This window comes from Leuresthes tenuis, unplaced genomic scaffold (assembly GCF_036924035.1).
Source record: "Leuresthes tenuis unplaced genomic scaffold, fLeuTen1.0.hap1 SCAF_6, whole genome shotgun sequence".
Lineage (NCBI taxonomy): Eukaryota > Metazoa > Chordata > Actinopteri > Atheriniformes > Atherinopsidae > Leuresthes > Leuresthes tenuis.
In genome coordinates, this window is record NW_027325360.1 from 18,533,992 (window position 1) to 18,553,323 (window position 19,332).

The following is a 19,332-nucleotide window of genomic DNA, read 5'->3' on the forward strand; positions in this document are numbered from 1 at the left end:
CCAGTTAGAAAGATTATTTTTGTGCCCACTGGCAGTGAAGAAATATATTGACCCACAAAAAAGATAGAAGTGTTATCTGGTGAACACTGAAACTGAGGTGCAGAGGAAATTAAAATACTTGCCTTATAGTGATGAATATATGCATGTGGTTTTGTCTCTTTCAGTGAACACAAACACACACACACAAGCAGGATGGGCCCCAGGCTGTGATGGTCAAACTTTATGGATCTCCAGTGAGACATGAACACATGGAACAGTCATCTAGCTTCCAGCTGCTGATGTGGAGCGTCTCTCCATCTCCCTCTGAGATCCTTTCTGCAATGAGAGGCTGTAACTGGGGGCTGGCACTTCATTCAGTGGACACTTGTCTGCAAAGAAAAATCCCAAATAATTGTCTGTAAGCTCTCCATGCGGATGTGTCTTTGTGTGTGTGTAGTAAGCATTTCTTTGTTAACAAGGAGGGAGAGAAACAGCTGTGAGAACATCTGGGGAATCAGAAAGTGATGCTGTCTCCCTCCTAAACGCTGGGATTTACACACTGCCCAGAGCCCAGACACACAGCACTCTTGTGCCAAGATGAACATGCATATGCATGCAATCATGCACACTCATTTAAACAAAGGACTCTCCCACTTGCACAGCTTACATCATAGATTTCAGATTGTTTCATCATCTGTTAGTCATTTTGCTTCCTAAGCTTTTCACCTTAAACAGACAAATGCAACATGTTCACTGATTATTTCAGAAAGAGAAAGACACAGAAAGAAAGACGATCCCATGTGTATAAAATGCTTCCAATATAAGCAGCCTACTTGTGATATAACACGTTTCCTGCTGTTTTAGTTCATTCAGTGATCATTGAACAACAAATTAAGCCTATTTGATCAGACAAAGTGACAAACTCAGTCCTGTAGGTAGTGCTTTACCCTTCCCTTTTCAACCAGCATACAATATGAGTGGATACTTGAAAACCTCTTAAAGGACAACTTCTCTAAATAATACTGACACGTTATTTTTGAAGCACTAGCAGCTGTGGGGTTGTGTTTACGATCCCAATAAAAAAAAATAAAAAAAGATTTTCAGTAACATTTACACAAGATGGATATTTCTCTCAACACTTGATGTTGTGTTTCACTAAGCACGGAACTTACCTTCATACGGAATATGTTAATTCCCGCAGCAGCCATTTGGAGACATGCAGCCTGCTGTCCTCACAGTGTGACTCCAAATCCCAAATCTCCATTGAGCTTTCATCCTTACTTGACAGCAGACAAGTGCTCCATACACCTGCAGCAATCTATGTTGACGTATGTGTTTTTTGTGTATGTTTGTGTGTGCTCACGGAGGAGCTTGCTGTGCAAGCACATTCACAGCAAACATTTTTGACAACCCTAATGAATCTCCAGAGAGTGGCTTCCTGCCAGCTCTCTCTTGTTCTGTCTTGTCTTCATTGTTGTTGCTCTCTGTTTTCTACCTTCTTGTTTTCTTCCTCCTGCAGTTTGTCTGCCTGAACCAATGCCACATCTCTTCTGCAGTGGGGGTTTTGCCTAAATCAGCTCACCAGCCGCTTTCATCTGCTCTGGGTAAATTTCTTATATTGTATATAAACTATAATTTGTGAGAGAATTCTTGCTGTTGACACAAATGTGATAACTCTATCAATACATCGTTGAAGGTCGCTCAAACTTCAACATTTATTTCATAACTTATTTGCCACAGTACAGGTTCACACTGTATGTTTCTACAAACCATGGACACATATTTTCTTAAGGTTTCTGGACTTCTCAGATATGCACCAAGTGTCGTCTGGCATCATAACACGAACAGCAAAAACTAAAGTCATGCAAGATGCATGACTACTCTGCCTATCAATCACAACAAAGTCCTCTGAGATGTTGGAGGGATGGTGCTGGAAGAAACCATCCAGGATACCTGTATTTAAGTCCTACACAGGACCACTGCTTTTATTTAGTTTTTTTGTTTATGTTTCCCCCCTCTCACCCACAATTTGATTTGGTTTGCTTTAGTTTTGTTTAGGCACCAAGACTATTTGGTTTGAGCACGGATCGTGATTTGATTGTTATAGGATAGGATAAGATAAGATAAGATAAGATAAGATAAGATAAGATAAGATAAGATAAGATAAGATAAGATAAGATAAGATAAGATAAGATAAGATAAGATAAGATAAGATAAGATAAGATTTATCTATCCCACTTCAAAGGAAATTTTACTAGTCTGCATGACAACTAGCATCTCATTCTGAATCCCTTGTATTTTGGGCTTATGCCAGGTATCATCACAAATTCTCTCATAAGGTCATGCTTGTCAGAATTATGGCTGCAAGAGAGTTAAAGACCATCCCTCTCATTTTAGTTGTCTGCATTATTGTTCATGGGAGCAATTACTGCAATGTGTGTCATCTCTAAGGTACCCGGACAGTGGAGGAGCCCATGTGCTGCTGGCAATGGTACATTTACTTGCATTTCAAAATCTCCATACAATAGTGCTAGTTTAGGTGAACATGGTTCATTTTTACACTTATCTGTGGTTTTTTAAAAAAAAAAAATTAAATGCCAACATTTCATTCTGGCAACACGGATGACATGAGATGGAACCTCCTTCTAGAGAAAAGACTGTAATTATACCTACCCATGCCGTATTAGTCATGCCTCAACTCAGCTTGTCTTTCCAAAATCCATTACCTATGCCTGAGGAAGCCTTGTTAGGTTACAATTGATTGCTAATTACACAACATTATGATACATTGGCCTCATCTTGCTGTAATCACAGTAATTAGGGAAATAATGTCTACATGAAGTCTACAAGAGCAGGGAAGCAGAAGAACCATGACAGCGGAGAACAAAAGACTCAAATCCACACAGTCCCATCTACGTTAGACATCTTTAAAACATACACATGAACATGCCCACACTTTTGTGTGTGCGTGTGTAAGTCACAAAGTTGTGACTGCATCACTGATCTGTTGCCTCACATGAACTGAAGGGGAGTGCGTACACACAGGGTATGAGTAATGAAACGCTTCACACTCATTTGGCTTTCGCACTTCAAATGAGATTGGCGCAGCGCAGCATCTAAAATACAACCATTAGATCTATAATGACTCTGTAGCCTACTCCCTGTGGACTGATTTCACACACACACATGCATACACACACACCCTTACAGAGCCCTCCCAGCCCCCCAAAATAGTCTATGTATTATGCATTCCACCCATCTGCCACTCTGTGAGCACTCTATCCCAAGGGGAAGAGATGGGAGGAGAGGGGGAGGAGAGGATAGGGGGTCCTCACAGCTGGATCTAGGAGAGATAGCGGGGAAGTTAGCTTTCTCCCCCTCTGTCCCTCTCTGTTCCCCCTTCTGTATATCTGTCAGGTTGAAAACTGATGGAATGTGAGGTGCTCACCTGTGTTTGGGCTTCCTCCGTCCTTATAGACAGGTATGAGTATATGGCTCTGAAGTATGAGTGATTTATAGATGTTCATACCTTTTCTGTGTATGTGTGTGTGTGTGTGTGTGCATGCGCGCGTGTGTGTACACATGAGTCTGAACTGACAGAGGTTTTGTGTTTTTCTGCAGGAGGATGTGGAGGACTCAGCAGGAAATATGTCGACCACCTATCAAAATACAGAGGATGACTAAGTGTGTATATAAGTGTATGCTTGTGTCAAAAACAGCAAAACAACAAAAGTATGCGTGTGCATGTATGTGAGTGAGACAAGGAGAATGACAACTGAGATGGTTGTGTATGTAATGTGATCTAATTAAACACAAAAAAGCAGCAACAAAGTTAGTGAACAATTATCCCCCTGATCGGTTGCACAGGCTCGAGAACGTTCCAGGTTTTGAAAGTCCCTGAACTGGTACATACAAATATGACATCTCTCATTCCCTAACGAGTGCTGAGAAAATCACAAGGCTTCTACTTATTCAAGCCGTTGTTAGCTCACTGAGTGACTGACAAAACAAGTTTAATTGCAGAACCAGCTTGAGGCGAGAGAGGAGCAGTTTTAATAGCACGTCTTTGTCTCACAGCTGCCAAACATTCACCCTGACCCAAACCAAACTGCAACCCCATGATCCTCATCTGCCCTATTACATCCTTCAGCTGTTTCCTTCTTACTGCTCACTGTGTGCAAATGTGTGTGTGTTTGCCCAAAGAAAACAGAGGCTTCATTGTGACTGCGCTGTCAGATGCAGCTGTGTGCGCTTCAGATTTTCTTACACAAAGGATGAGGTGAAAGATGAGTGAAAAGAAGAGAGTAAAAACGAAGATGCTGGTGATGGTAATGGTAAAGAAAATAACTTAAGCAATTGTCAGAAATGTTTGTTTCTTTCACCTTGAAATGGCAACACTTTTTTTTTTGATGAATAATTCACTTTGCTGTAACAGATTTCTTTAAGGTACCATACCTTGCCAAGCTAAGAGTGTCCTCTGTTAGCCAGTGACATGTTACTGGACAGGTGTACTATTTACAAATGATAATCATCTCAGTGCCAGGTCTTGATTTGATCTAAATTCCCTTTTCACTAAAAAGCAGACACCCTGATGTGCGCTTTAATGAACCAACACTAAACAGTTTTGTATTGTGTCTGTAGAAACATTGAGGAAATATTCAGATGCTGAAGCAGCATTAGCACATAGAATTTACCTGTTAATTTCTTACAACCTAACTTATAAGGTGCTTATGCATTTTAGGAGTGTTATTGTACTGTAAATAGCATATAACACTAGATAATCATCATCGATGCATTAACCTGTAAGTAGCATTTGAATGTCGTAGTTACCTCAGGTGAAGCTGCTTTTCGAAGTGTCATTAAGATAATTTGGTTTTAAATCACCACCATCAATCAAAGCACATCAACTGACTTATCAGAGAAAAAGAGACAATGTGATGATCTCCCTCTCTGACCTACATTAAAGGAATCCCCTCACACTGAGTTCTCTGATGACGCTTCATTTCTACTCAGCTTTTTAAAAGACAAAATCTTTCTTCCTCCACCCTGGTACCTGAAACCGGCATCCATCTCGCTACACAGGATGGTCCGATAAGGCTCACTCAGGTAAAACACCACATGAGTTTGACCCCAGAGAGAAACAGGCTATCAAACAGGCTATTAAAGGGTATGGTTTCCTCTCACATTACAAGAGGCTTTGATACCTGGATTGTATCTGTTATGTTATCGTCTCACATCAGGAACACAAACGCACACACCTGCAGTACTCCCTTACCTTTATGAGTCAGGTGCGTGGGATTTGTGTGAGTGTGCTGTGGTGGTTGACAGAGATTATGAATAGAAGATTACTCACAATATATAATATGTAGTGTGGTGTGAAATGGTGATACAGGTTGAATAATGTAGACTTAAATAATGTAGTATTTACTTCACAGTAATGAATTAAGACATTTACCCACTGTATTTCTCTTTTTAAAAAAAAATCATGGTGCAGTTGTTCCTCCCCATATTAAACAATCTGAAGTCATTTAAATTATTTGCAAAAATGACGTACTGTTGTAGAGCCCAGTTAATTGGTTTTAGAAGAGTGCTGCAATGGCATGTTACTGTTCACACATGAGCACATCAGTAAAGTTTCAATGTAATCACATAGTTAATACATAAGTTATTGATTTCTTTACTTTTATCATAACTTTTGTGGAGTTTTACACTGAACAAAGCCCCCCCACACACACACACACTGCGATTAATCTTGCTTTGTAAAGTTTGTGTACTTGTGTATCTTGACCCTGAAAGAATGCATCACTTCACCTTGTCCAAACACGGCCTTCGATGTGTTTGCAACAATGCAAGCTCTCGACACTTACTCTCTCTGCCAGACACACACACACACGCGCTCACACATGAACACACAAGTGTATTATGGACTTGTGTGAGCTGTTGAATGATGGCCTGTTTGGAGTGAGGGTGGGGTGAGGTGGAGAGAGGTAGAAGTGGAGAAGGGAGGCAGAGGTGTGGAGGTGAAGACAAGCTAGACATTCAGAGACAGACTGTCTTTATGCCTCAGGCAAGTGTGTGAATGCATGTGCAACCAGGCAAAGCAGATTTGTGGGGAGGTGTGTTAGTTTCCTCTCCTCCCTGTCCTCAGCTGTGGTGTAAGTGATTAAATGAATAAGTATGAAATATAGAATTAATCCCCATGAACAGGGTCATGTGTTATCAAGGTGTCTGCTTTGTGTGTCTGTTGGCAGATGTGTGACTAGAATGAAACAGGAAATTAGTCCTGATGAATAGCACCATACGTACACGTGTAATTGAATTAGCCAGTCTCTGTTCAGTGCATTAGGGTAAATGAAATGTTCACCTGTCTGTGCTTCATCCTGCAGAGAGGTGCGCTGCAGGGTGACAGGCTGGTCAGTGAATCTGTCGAACTGTCGGAACATGGCAAGCTTAATTCCTGCCCTAATATTTGGTATCCAGGATGCACAGCTGAGTGGCAAATTAAAGTTAAACAGTGGTAAGTTTCTCAGAAGGACCGGACCATAGGAAGCCACTAACTAGTGTCAGTGGCAGGATGAATGTGGACCACATTTATAGTTTTAACAAGATGATGTCCCCAAATCTCCAGTAAATTCTGAATAAGCTTTGAATATATCTTTTAAAACAAACAAACAAAAAGCCCCAAATAACAGAGGCATTCATGTTAGAGCGAAAACAGCCAGATGTGAACATACATTGTTAATATTCAATGCTTCAGAGATTTCTGTTCAAAATGTAAATAACTGTGAAATGTGACTTCTTCCAAATCATCCAAACCCTATGATATCTTGAAATTGGTGCAAACACATTATGAAACATGAGCTGTTAAAAAAGTATTTTGAACATTTTGAATTTGATGCTTGCAACACAAATTTAAAAAGTTGGGACCAGTGCTTGTCTACCACCGCGATGCAACTCTCTGCAAGTATTCAGAAACTGATGAGACCAAATGGTGAAGTTTCCAAGCTTAAATATTTCCGCATTTTTTCGTATTATTCCCATTTTTTTCCCCCTCAATGCTGGAATTTAGTCGCTCAACGTTTCAAAGTTGACTTAGTCAGATTTTTCCCTTTGTGATGCAGCAAACCTTTTCAATGGGTTACAGGTGTAGGCTGCAGGCAGGCCAGTTTATCATCAGGACTCTTTTAACTGCACAGCCATTCTGTTGTGACGTGCCTTCCCCTGGTTGTGAGATGTTTATTCCTTTAGCATTATGCAACATTTCTGTTTTGTTTTTTTTGTTACTCCCCTGTCTGAATGTTTTTGAATTATGCTCTTAATCAAATCGAAGATTGATGCAATCACCTTATTCTCAACAAGTCTTCTTGCCTGCCTGATTTAAAACCAGCCAATCTGATTCTGGTTCTTAAAAACTCAATTCTTTATTGTCATTCTCCCTTCAGCCTGACTTTTGAAATGCCTTCTCCCTACCTTCACCTCTTCCTGATTCCACAGGAGCCTCATCAGAAGCTTGTGCCATCTCTGCTCATCCACCACCAGCTATCATATCCCCTTCTTTTGTCCGTATATCTGCTTCATCAAGATGGCGTATCAGAGTGACAGACAAATTGATGCAAATTTTAATTCCTGTACTTTAGTAAATTTAATTATAACCAATTGATCTCTCCTTAATGAACAATTTTCATTCAAATTGAGGATTAACATTTTTGAAAATGCTTTAGTTTTGTTTTATTTTTCAATTTCCACATTTTTTCCCAACATTTCTTCTGTTAAGTTCAGTCAGTATTCGTGATACCATTCAGTATTTATCAATTTATCACCTATTTTGCCTAAAATCGAGGACTGCTTTAAAGGCACCTCTGGAATAAGCACAACAGATACACAGTAGAAAAAACACACTTGTACAAACTCCAGTAGGACATTAGAAATAATTTCCTCACAAATGGACAAATACACATGCAGACTTCTTCACTGGTGAGATCAGAGACTTCTGGTACAAACAGGAAGCTAATATAATCTAATATGAGAGCCTGCTTTGGCTGGGCACATCATCTCCTCTGGCCACACTTACAGTGAAACCCTCATGAGCTCTATAGGGACTGTCTGTGCTTATTTTACTGATACAGTTGGAATGGAACCTTGACCAAACGTATGGCTAGAAGTAATTTGAGTGTGCTGAAATTGGGTCCAGTCAGAATGAAACTAGTTGAATAATCCTGAACATATTCATATGTTGAACAGACACAGTGTAGATATGCACAATATATTGTGAGTAAATTGAGATTATCTAGAACTGTTGATGCTTTGGCACTTGTTCTAAAATCTGTCCAGACTTGTAACATTTATTAGACAAAGTGACTTTGGCTTGGGCTCAAACCCTTGCAATAAAAACTTATGAAATGCACACTGAAGTTATTCATTCATGATTTATAGTTGTAGGTGGAGAGAACGATTGGCTGGTTTGCATATATTCAGTGTGTGTCATTATCTCTAGGCGGTGTTTGCTTTGTCTGCTCACCTTGTACTTTTGGCACTTCTGTTCATTTAACTGCAGAGATTTACGACAGTTTCAGAGTTAACCGTTTGCTGTCAGTGTTGTCATGTCTGTAGTCTGCATGTCACAGAGCTCCTATAATCTTATGTGCTGAAGACGAACTGAAGAAACCAGCAGATGAAAGATTATGTATATTTTCCATCTGCAACAGAATTATTTGGATTGAAGTTTAAAAATCAAATGTTAAAGTACTGCATGGTTTCATCAAAGAACATAAAACAACTTCAAATTGATTTTGGATTTTTACTTGATAATAAATACTCACCAATTAATAATGTCTCTCTCCTCACATCCAGCTCATTTGGCAAGTGGTTCAAATACATCATTATTGTTATACTAAACAGTTTTCATATTGATATAGGCTCTATTCACAATGCCAGAGTGTATAGACTATATACTTTTAGAATTTGAAAAAATGCTCATTTCTAATGAGCTCACAATTTCATTGCCACTTTTTACGTAGCTGGCATGTCCCCACTTTCTCAGAAAGCAGCATTACACCCCTCCACTTTTCTTAATTTTTAAAAAATGTCTTTATCCTTACTCTATAGGTCACAGGAAGACGCTAAAAATGTTTAGTTTGGTCTTGATCAGTGTTAAATTGCCAGTTACAATGGCAACACTCTAACTATCAGAAATCCATTAGGTTCTGTGATACACTCTGATACAAGATCATCATTGCATCTCCCAGTTGTATAACTTTTAGGCTACCTAGTCGTCCTCACAATTGTGTGGTCTTGTTTCTCCGTCTAGTGGTAGGCGGGTTTTTCGCCAGCAGGGTTCGGTTGATTCTCTATTGATTTGCTGGAGGGGCAGAGGAGGAGGAGGAGGAGGAGAAAGTGAAATGGGAGGAGTGGAAGAGAGATCCCGGCTTGGTAAGGGAGGGATGTGATTGTGCGTGTAGGACGCGAGAGGAGAGTGATCATAATCAAAGCAAAAGTCCGGCCGCCGAGCTAGAGAGCGCTCTTAAATCACATGGGGTGTGGAAAAAAGTAAAAGTGGCGTCGAAGTGACTTCTGGTCGTACTTTGCTTCCCCTTCCCTTTTCGCCTTTCCTGCCCCTCCGCCCTGCATTCCGCGGAGCAGCTGTGTTTTCATGCCCCTGCGTACCCGAGGAGGCGAGGAAGGAGAGAAGAGTGAGGAAGAAGAGGCAGAAGGAGAAGTGGGAAGGCCTGGACACCACCCCTCCTCGCTCCTTGGAGGTCTGTCCACTCTCCCCTCCTGGCCCTGCATGGACGGGGATGGGGAGAGCCGGATGCTGTTGCCGCGGGGCTGAGCGCCTCGCTTCCCCGTCTGTAGTGCGTCGCTTCCGGCCACTGCTGTTGCTGATCATCGTTCTCTGCTTCGGTGCTCATATAGGTAACTAACTCGCACACTTCAACACTACAACAGCACGCGTACCTCTCCATCACAGTTGCGACAATTTTTGTAATTTTACCTACTTTGTTATTCTATTTTGGACTAATTGCAGCGCGCCGCACCAGTTACAGCCTCAGTTTACAATACTTCTTTTTCTGTCTGTTACAGTTTGTAGCGGGTAGATATAGCCACTTTCTTAGTTATTAAGTGTTTGTAATCATCGTGGAGTCCGATCCTTGAGTTGGGCCCAGTGCTGCCTGACAATGGCTCTCTCCAAAGCGGCAGTGCAGCAGTCTGAGCACGGATCGAGTTTCTCCTCCTCTCTCCTGGGCCGTCATTCTCCTGTCTGCCCCTTAATAGCTTATGGAGGAGGAGAACAGAATGGAGTAACTATTCTCCTGTCCATATACAACATATGTAATCCACAGAACATAAAATTTAAAACAGTATTTTGCAATGTTGCTGACTGGAAAATGTGAAACGGTGTAAATCCTAATTAAACCTAACGTGGATTACTTGAATAAAATGCTACTGAAAAAAAGTGTTATTCAAAATATATGAAGTTGTTCCATCTAAGAAATAAAAGTAGATTAAAGGTTCCTTAAAAGTCTGGCAGGTTATTATTATTATATTGGGTGCATATCGTTTAGTGATCACAGTGTGAGATAAATGCTTCAGATATGCTTGATTTATCTGAGAGCCAAATGTTAGAAAAGCTTATTGACTAAAATAAAATGAATTTATTCTCTGGCTGCTTGGACATATTGATTCACTGCCCTCTTATTTGACACTTTGCTTACTGGTCATTTTATGTTGTGTAAAAGCTCATATTTTTGCATCTATTGCAGAAAAATAATATCCGCTTTTCATAGAAGCAATCTTTTTTTTTTTTGGCCTGTGTGTTTCTGTGTGTGCAGGGGGTCAGCTGTAGTGGCGGCTGTCTGTTTGGCAGTCACACCTCCAGTAATTAGTTTAACACGGCTCAGGCAGCGGGACAAAACTACCTCTGCACACAGCCTGGTGGGAACAGACATACCCACTTCACATTAAGACCCTTGCGGCACCTTCTGCCACACTTGCATCACCTGGAAGGAATTTGTATAGTTTAGTATGTTGAGGCAAACAAAATCTTTTATTTGCTACAACTTGTGCATGTTTAGGGTATTTAGACATATGTCATTAGCTGTCAGCTGCATGGGTCTGTTTGGACAGGAGGGCAGGACTGTCTGAATCAAGGACCATTGTTCAGTCGGGCGCATGCTGTGGTGAGCTCCTGTAAAGCTTTTGCATCTCTAAGCTTAGAGGACTATTTGTGTGATTTGAGCTCAGAATGCGAGAGAGTGCACACAACAAGGTGATCAATAAGCACTTCACAAGCCATTCCCTTGGCTGAGAGATGATCCCAGTAGATCCTTTTCTGATGTTCGAAGATCAGAGAAGTTGGGGGCAGCTAGATTGGGAGACAAAGAAATGCTAAAACCCAAGCCTGGTGGATCTTTTGACCTCTGTCTGATGGTGGAGAAGGTGCCTCAGGATGCGGGAGGAGAGGGGGCGAAGTGACTAGCTCGGGGAGGGGGGACTGGCCAGGGAACCAGGCTAAGAGGGCTGAAAACGAAAGGGATTTCAGCTAAGAAAAAAACAAAGACAGCAGATGATGTAGGGAGAAAAAACAGGAGGATGGAGTGAAAAAGAAAGGTTCATATAGAACACTGAAATAGATTTTGAACACTGTGCTCACTACTATTGTGTCTCCATGAGAGTTTTACCACCGAGGATAATACAAACAAAGCTCTGAATGTGTTGAACACATTACTCCCTCACACGAGGAGTTCTTTATTCTCCTCCCCATTCAGTATTCATCACCTCAGTTCAACTTATTTATATGCATAGAAGAATAGATTTTCCTCTGAAATTACAGCTATGAATACTTAAAAAGATCACAGAAATCCTTGAGGAACAAAAGTAAGAAAATTGTGCTTTAATATTGAATATGATATAGTCGGAACTCAATTAATTGCCGCATGAAAATTCTCTCTTTGCTTGAAACACACACAGGAAAGCTTGAATGTAGAGTCAACTATGCAGCCACACAATGGGACTTGGCTTAAATCCCAGTAGATGCTCGTCATCAGCAAAGTTTGAACCTTTACAAGTCAGAGGTATAAGCCTGTGTCTCTCTGTAACAGGGTCAGCTCTCTTCTTGCTGTGTCACTCTGCTGGGAAAAATGCTCCTGAATAGGAGCTTTAGTGTGTTTTTGGAGCAGCTCATGATCCTGATACCTTATGAAAGAAAATAAACTCACACTGATTAGATTGGGAGCAGTATTTAGGTGCGGCAGGCCAGATAGTAGGGTAAGAGGGAGGCTGTTGGTGCGCCGGTCAAAAGACACAATGTGTCCTCAGTGCTCAGACAGTCTGCGCAGTGGTGGTTGGTGTGGCACTCAGCCTGTGTATGTATATGTGCGTATCTGTGGGTTTGTGTCAGTATTTAACAGGCAGGAGAGAGATTCTGAAGCATGGTGTGAGTGGGGGGTCTGTACCTGAACCCTGACTTCTAAAACTCAGAGCATTACTGCCCCCAAATGGTGGCAACCCAACACCTTATGAGCCTACAAAGGATTGAATGTGCTCTTAGCCTTTGGCTTTTGTGTATTTATTTGTTAGCGGTAACTTAAGTGTTGGTGTTGAGACGGAGGGAATCAGAGGATTTCAGTAAAGAAGAACTGTGCCCTCTCTGCTTTTGCTAGGCCATTAGGAAGTCATACCACCATCTGAAGATCACAGACTCTGCGTTTAATGGAAGCACAAGCAGCGTTCTTTTTTAGATCGCTCGTTGTGTGTGTGTGTGTGGGTGTTTGTGTGCAGCTGCCCACACACTGCAGAGCCTCTCTTTCTGGCTTAATCTAATAGGAGCGCGCTGTGACTGATGCATTAGGTCTGGTCTCTAATCTCTCTCTGGCTCTAACTCCCTCTTTCTCCCTGATGATCAGTGATACAAAAAGGCTGATTTGACCCTTGCTCCATTCAGAATTGTAGAAACCGATAAAAGATCACGGACCATTTCAGACAAACAAATCTCTTCCAGACGGGTTCATGGGGAACTTTTGATCGTGTGTTTCCTCTGCTAAAGCTAAGGATCTCAAACAGTACCTTACTGACCTTCCTCAATAAATAGGACAAGCTTCACTAAATCATGGTAATAGATTTGCACGCACAGCACACCTGCATCCTCTTTCTCCCTCTCACTATAGTACTGTATGTTTTATGTGCTTCTTGGCTGTACAAGTAGTATTATCTCACTCCTTGTGGGAAAACTTGCTTCATCTTTCCTGTCTGGCTGCTCTTTGGTTTATTACTCTTGAGGTTTATTACACTCACAAAGCGGCACTGCTGATTGATCAGGATTTTCAATCAGCAGCTGGTTCTTTTTCTAGTTTTATTATGTTGGACTGTAACAGGCTGGTACCATTGTGTGTTTAAGATCAAAGCCTTCCTCACACAGTAACCTTAGCTGTCTCATGTGAGTGCACAAACTTTCCATTTCTAGTAAGATCCAGTTTAGTCTAGTTTAAAGCTAGACAGACATCTGTGGTTACTTCTACTTGTATTCTGCGTATCATTCATGAGCTACTATCATTTCGTATTCACTTATTTGTATTTCTGATTCTATCCATGTGTCCCCTTTAGGAAAGTGTCAGGTGGCAACCCCCCAGTGTCGTATTCAGAAGTGCACCACTGACTTTGTCTCCCTGACCTCCCATCTGACACCTGCCGTGGATGGCTTTCACACTGAATTTTGCAAGGCTTTACGAGCGTACTCGGCCTGCACCCAGAGGACAGCCAAATCCTGCCGGGGGAACCTGGTCTTCCACTCGGCCGTGCTGGGCATCTCAGACCTCATGAGCCAGAGGAACTGCTCCAGAGACGGGCCCACGTCCTCTACGCACCCGGAGGTCCAGCCTGAACCCTGCAACTACCACAGCCGTACCCAACACGCCCACACGCATTCCCACGTGCACACACACTCCCACGCTCACAGCCATGGCCATGGCCACTCTAGGCTTGGATACCTGTTTTGCGGGCTGTTTGGGGACCCGCACCTGAGGACATTTAAGGACAGCTTCCAGACTTGTAAGGTGGAGGGGGCGTGGCCTCTCATTGATAATGACTATCTGTCGGTGCAGGTCACTAATGTTCCTGTGGTTCCTGGCTCCAGTGCCACAGCAACCAATAAGGTGAGAACTGTCAAAGAGGAGGAAGAAAGGGCTATCATTAAGGTCATTAAGGCTAAAAGAGCTTCCTAAGTGAGAACAGTTGATGTAATTAGGTTTATTTCTGTGTGTGTGTGTCTATAATGACCTCTAAGATGCTTTTCTGTGCTACAGAAATCTTATCAAAAAGTGTGAAAGTGGAAAACACCCTTGCTCTACTTTACTCTCTCTTTCAGCCTCATTCTGTGTGTCACCCGCTCCCACAGGTGTGAGGCAAGCAGCCTTGATCTTGTGACTGTCTCTTGTGACCGCAGCAGTGTTGCAAACCTAACTTGGTTAATGGCTGTGTATAGCCTGCCCGCTAATAACGTGGAATGAGATGTGTGAAAGGAGCCACTGTTTACTTATGAGTGCCTTTGCAAGCATTTGCGTGTGCACGCGCGTCTCATAAGTTCATAAGTGGCACTCCTTGCACTCAGCTTAAAGCACTACGTGTGTTAAAAGGTCCCTGTGCAACAGGAAAGATACTCATACACATATATGCACAACACTAAATGGATGATGAGCCACACAAGGTGATCTTTGTGGTGTTAAAGAAACGATGTTGATGTTTCCCCTGATGATCTGCACTCTCTAGCTCAGTCAATAGCTTTAATTATTAAAACACATACACACCCATGCATACACTTAATCTTACACACATAGACATAGACTCACACACAGTGAGCAAATAGTAGATTTTCTACACTAGAGCGGAAGGTCTGACCTTGTGTCAGAGGTGGAGCAAGTTATTAGTCACGACTATTAGGGACACACTTACACGCACACACACACACACATGGTCTCTTATATACACTCACATTAACAGCCCTCCAGGCTTAATGGGCTGCCAGGCCTCATTCCTCACGGCTGTCATGTGAACAAAGCAGCCATTCACCGGAACTATGATGCTAGTGCTAACCGTAGTGCTCACACCACACCCTTCATCCACCATTGCTTCCACACACCGCTGCAGTGTGTATGCGTCTGTGCATTTGTCAGCATGTTTGCATAGCTGTGTGTCAAATTACAACTTGTTAAAAAGTCATTAAATCATTTCTTAATTTTTGTGAGATGAGTCAACAACGTGTATAATATTTATTTGTGTGTGTCATTACCCCTCCTACCTGTCTTGGGAACTTTTTCATCCAATTTATTGATCAGTACATAGTCTAAAATGAGAAGTTTTGATTTTTCTAACCCAAGAATTTGGCAAAAGATATAAATGATGAACATAGTCTTTCTCTTGCTTTGTAGATCACCATCATCTTCAAGCCTTATGAGGGTTGCACAGACCAGAGGGTCTACCAGGCTGTCACAGACAACCTCCCCGCTGCCTTTGATGATGGGACCGTGAGCAGTGGAGACCCAATCCACACCTCGGTTGGTGCAGATGGTGCAACTGGGAAGGTCCGGGCTTTGTGGATATCTGAGCGCAGCCCCGGGCGCCACGTGGAGCTGCATGCTGGCTACATTGGTGTAACTGTAATTGTTCGCCAGCTGGGGCGCTACCTGACGTTGGCAGTGCGGATCCCTGAGGAGCTGGCGCAGGCCTATGATGCCACCCAGGACCTGCAACTCTGCCTGAATGGCTGCCCCAGCAGTGAACGCATCGACCAAGCGGGGCATCTTCCCCTACCGCTCTCTCCTCCAGCTCTTGGCCTGCAGCTACAGCAGTTGCGTCGGCCCAGCTACGCCTCACAGACACAGGCATATCCCTATGGTGCCACGCACGTATTTGGTGTGGAGGGGGCAAAGGAGCGCTGCAGGGAGCAGCTGGACGTGCTGGACATTTACTTCCACTCCTGCGTGTTTGATCTCCTGACCACCGGGGACGCTAACTTCACAGTGGCAGCGTACAGTGCTCAGAAGGATTTGGAGAGTCTTCATCCACACCGGGATAGATGGAGGATCTACCCCCGCGGCTCTGCCACCTCCAACTTACGCTCTGATTCTCAGTCTATCAAACGGCTTGCTGTGCTCTTGCTATGTGCTCTGAGCATTGTTTTGATGTAAGAATGTCAGTCTTTGTGTGTGCCTGCATGCATGTAGGCTTATGTATGTGTGTGCACTAGAAAGAGTTTTGGGAGTTTTTCGCTGAACACTGATACTGAGCACTGATGCCTCTGTCATGCAGAGAGGAAACAGCAGGCTGGACAGTTACTAGAAACTGGAAGTGTCTCTTTTTTTAAGAACTAACAAGCCCCCTAGTGGGGAACAGACTGGCAACACTAACTGCATTTACCTGGTAGAGTCAGAAACATAGAACGCAATTGACAATGACACAAATCTTTCTGTGTGGGTGAATCAACTGTAAATAGTTGTTTTTTTTTCATCAGTGCACAGTGTAATGGTGTAGAGTTTTTTTTATTTTATTTTTTGCCATTTGATGTGACTTTTTTTAATACCTCAGACAGAGGATGTTTGTTTCAACAAAAGCACTTTATTTGAATTTTTTTTCACAAATGCCAGTCAGTGTTTCTTCTTTTCACGTGCCGTTCTCCACCAAAACCCACAACAGCTCCCGTTTTGTCAGTGTATTATCTGTTTTCTGCTCCTTTCATTGTAGAAGTCGATTGAATTCATTTTTTTTGTTATAATGCCTCATTCTTCCAGCGGCTGAACTCAGCATCTCATTTAAAGTCAGTCAATGTGAGCTTTTCTGTTGAATGTATTTGGTATATTGTTGCAGCAAATGCCATCAATACTATTTTGTTGCATAATGATTTCAGCTAATGTGTGTGTGCAGGTGTTTGGATGCGTCATTGGTCTTGTATGGGTTGATAAATGTGACCTATTTTTATGAGTCACATTAAGGGTATTCCCACCTTTTTGCCAAATTGCCATATCTATACAGGCTCCTTTTTACTCACAAGATGCTTTTTTTTGTATAATTTGAGCCAAAGACAGACAACGTATGTTTTATGTTTTTTTTTTTAAGTACAAATAATTCAGAACTCGCCACCAAACCAGCACCCTTCTTCATGTTTTTTTTTTTTTAAATAAAACTTGCTAGTGTAGAATTGGCTTCTTGTTGGAATACATGTAGATAAAACTCTAAATTACACATGTAATGTCATTACACTGTGCTCCAGTATGTGCTTAAGCACTGTGTCATGTGAATTTGGTGCCTGGTAGAAATTTCAACCCTTTCTAAAGTAACATTCTGTATGATTACACCCAGTTTGTTAATGTCAGTTTTTGGCATTGTGATCTTTCAGATCATGTGTGAGTGTCGGTTTGGTGAAGAGTGCCTGGTCAATGTTGAAACTCTTAACTTATTTATGAACGTAGTGTCCTGTAGAGGAAGTTAAGCTCCATATTCTTGCTGTTGGATAATAATTTAAAGAAATGTCAGATGTGATTGTACTGCCACCTAGTGGTATTCTCTTGCTATGTCAGTGTGTGCTCAAAAAAAAAGAAAAAAAAAAGGAACACAAACTGTGTGCCAGTGTTTTATTTTAAAAAAAGAATAAAGTGAGAACAGTTCATGCTTACTTTTTTTGTTCATTAATTCTACATTGGCAAGAATTTTGAAAGCAAAAATGGATGCAAAAATTACTGAATTGTTTTTTTTGCGTTAAAAAAATTCCCAAAACGTTTTTTGTTTTGTGTTTTCAGTAATCTAAGGAATTCATTATTTAATGCGAGTGTAGCTTCACACACATTTTCTTACAAGAGCGCATACAAACAAAGTAGGAGCATTAAACCACCTGTCTGAGGTTAGGTTTCGATCAGATACCAGGTTTGGCCCCACAAACACAGCCTGTTTTTAACTGCCACAGTCAGAAACACCTGGGATGCCAATGTGAAAAGACTGAAAAAGACAAGACTGCTAATATGTGGAAACCGACTTTGATCCCGATAGTGGATTATTCCCCTTAAGCTCATGTAACTTTTCCAAAAGCGCACTCTAAAAAGTGTAAGACTCCACAAAGGCAGGAACATACTCTCCATTCCTGGGTGTGAAATCCCCCCACTGTGCAGAGTTCTGAAGCTCCTCTGGCTGGGTTTTCTTTTCAATGTCACATTGGACTTCTGAAGCTCTTCATCTCCAATAATCTGAAAAATCAAATATTCCATTAAGACTCAACTCATTGAGCCTAATGTTTTCAAACTTCCGCTATAGAAACAAGAAAGAAAAAAACAGAAAATCTTGGGTGTTCTTCATTAGAGGCTTATAAAATAGAGCAAATCCTACTTTCATTATCACGCATGCAGCAGGAGGTTTGAAACATTCTGTGGAATTCTTTGAGAAACAAATACCACCCTCAATGGAGTCAATGACAATGATGTTATTGAACCTAGTATAGAAGTTAACATCTGCACGTTGACCAAATTTGTGGCAAGATAATTGAAGAAAAACAAATGCTACTTCAGTTTTATTCACACTTACACATAGACGGCCTCTTTAAGTGGAAAGTACCGTGCTTGCAAACATAAAAATGTAGTTAGTTGCATTTTGTTAACAAATACAGCCAGTTTCCAGTACAATGACACCCCAGTTTTCTTCCCACTGGGCTGTGTGTGCTGCCTGTTTCTGTGGTTAATGCTAAAATGATGACAAACACTTACCACTTAACAACAAGATAAATGGTCATCAGAGTGTTAAAGACAATGATCTTCATTAGAAGCAGCCTCATAGCCAGCACCACTGCTGCATTCGTCCACAAAGCAAAATCTGGAGATCAAATAACACAGAACAACATAAGTCATCTGCACAACCCACATGGATTTTTTTTTTAACAGTTTTCCAACAGCAAACTTTTACCTCCAATCGCTTCATCTTCACTGCAAATCTTCTCTTCATCCTCTGTAATGAAAGAAAGTGTTAAAAGGCTTTGTGGCAAATAGTTCAAGCAGCTGTAATGAAAAATACACTCAGACTCTGATGAGCACTCAAGTGATGGGGAATACCTGCAGAGGTGATGTGGTGTTTCCTCTTTAGTTTGGAGTGTTGTCTGTGGCCTACAGAGCAACTGTACGATGGCCAGTTATTGGTCGCCACTGTGATTATGGCCACAGCGTTGTGGCCACGGTTCTTCCTGGTTATAGCTGTGTTGTATGGTGCAATAGATAAATAGCCCTCTGATGCTGACCTCCAGCTGATCTCCAGGCGTCCTCTTCTGAAGTCACTCACTACACAGACTAACAAGGTCCAGCCAAGCCTTTCCCCCGAGAGATGGACCGG

General features: G+C 41.8%; 1 protein-coding gene across 1 annotated transcript; it reads left to right on the forward strand.

Moving 5' to 3' along the window:
• Window positions 1-9,291: 9,291 nt before the first annotated feature.
• On the forward strand, window positions 9,292-17,630 carry rgmb (repulsive guidance molecule BMP co-receptor b). Its single transcript, XM_072388036.1, has 3 exons — window positions 9,292-9,891; window positions 13,579-14,126; window positions 15,399-17,630. The coding sequence occupies exons 1-3, from the start codon at window positions 9,774-9,776 to the stop codon at window positions 16,155-16,157; spliced, it is 1,425 nt and encodes a 474-aa protein (XP_072244137.1). The 5' UTR covers window positions 9,292-9,773; the 3' UTR covers window positions 16,158-17,630.
• The last annotated feature ends 1,702 nt before the right edge of the window (window positions 17,631-19,332 follow it).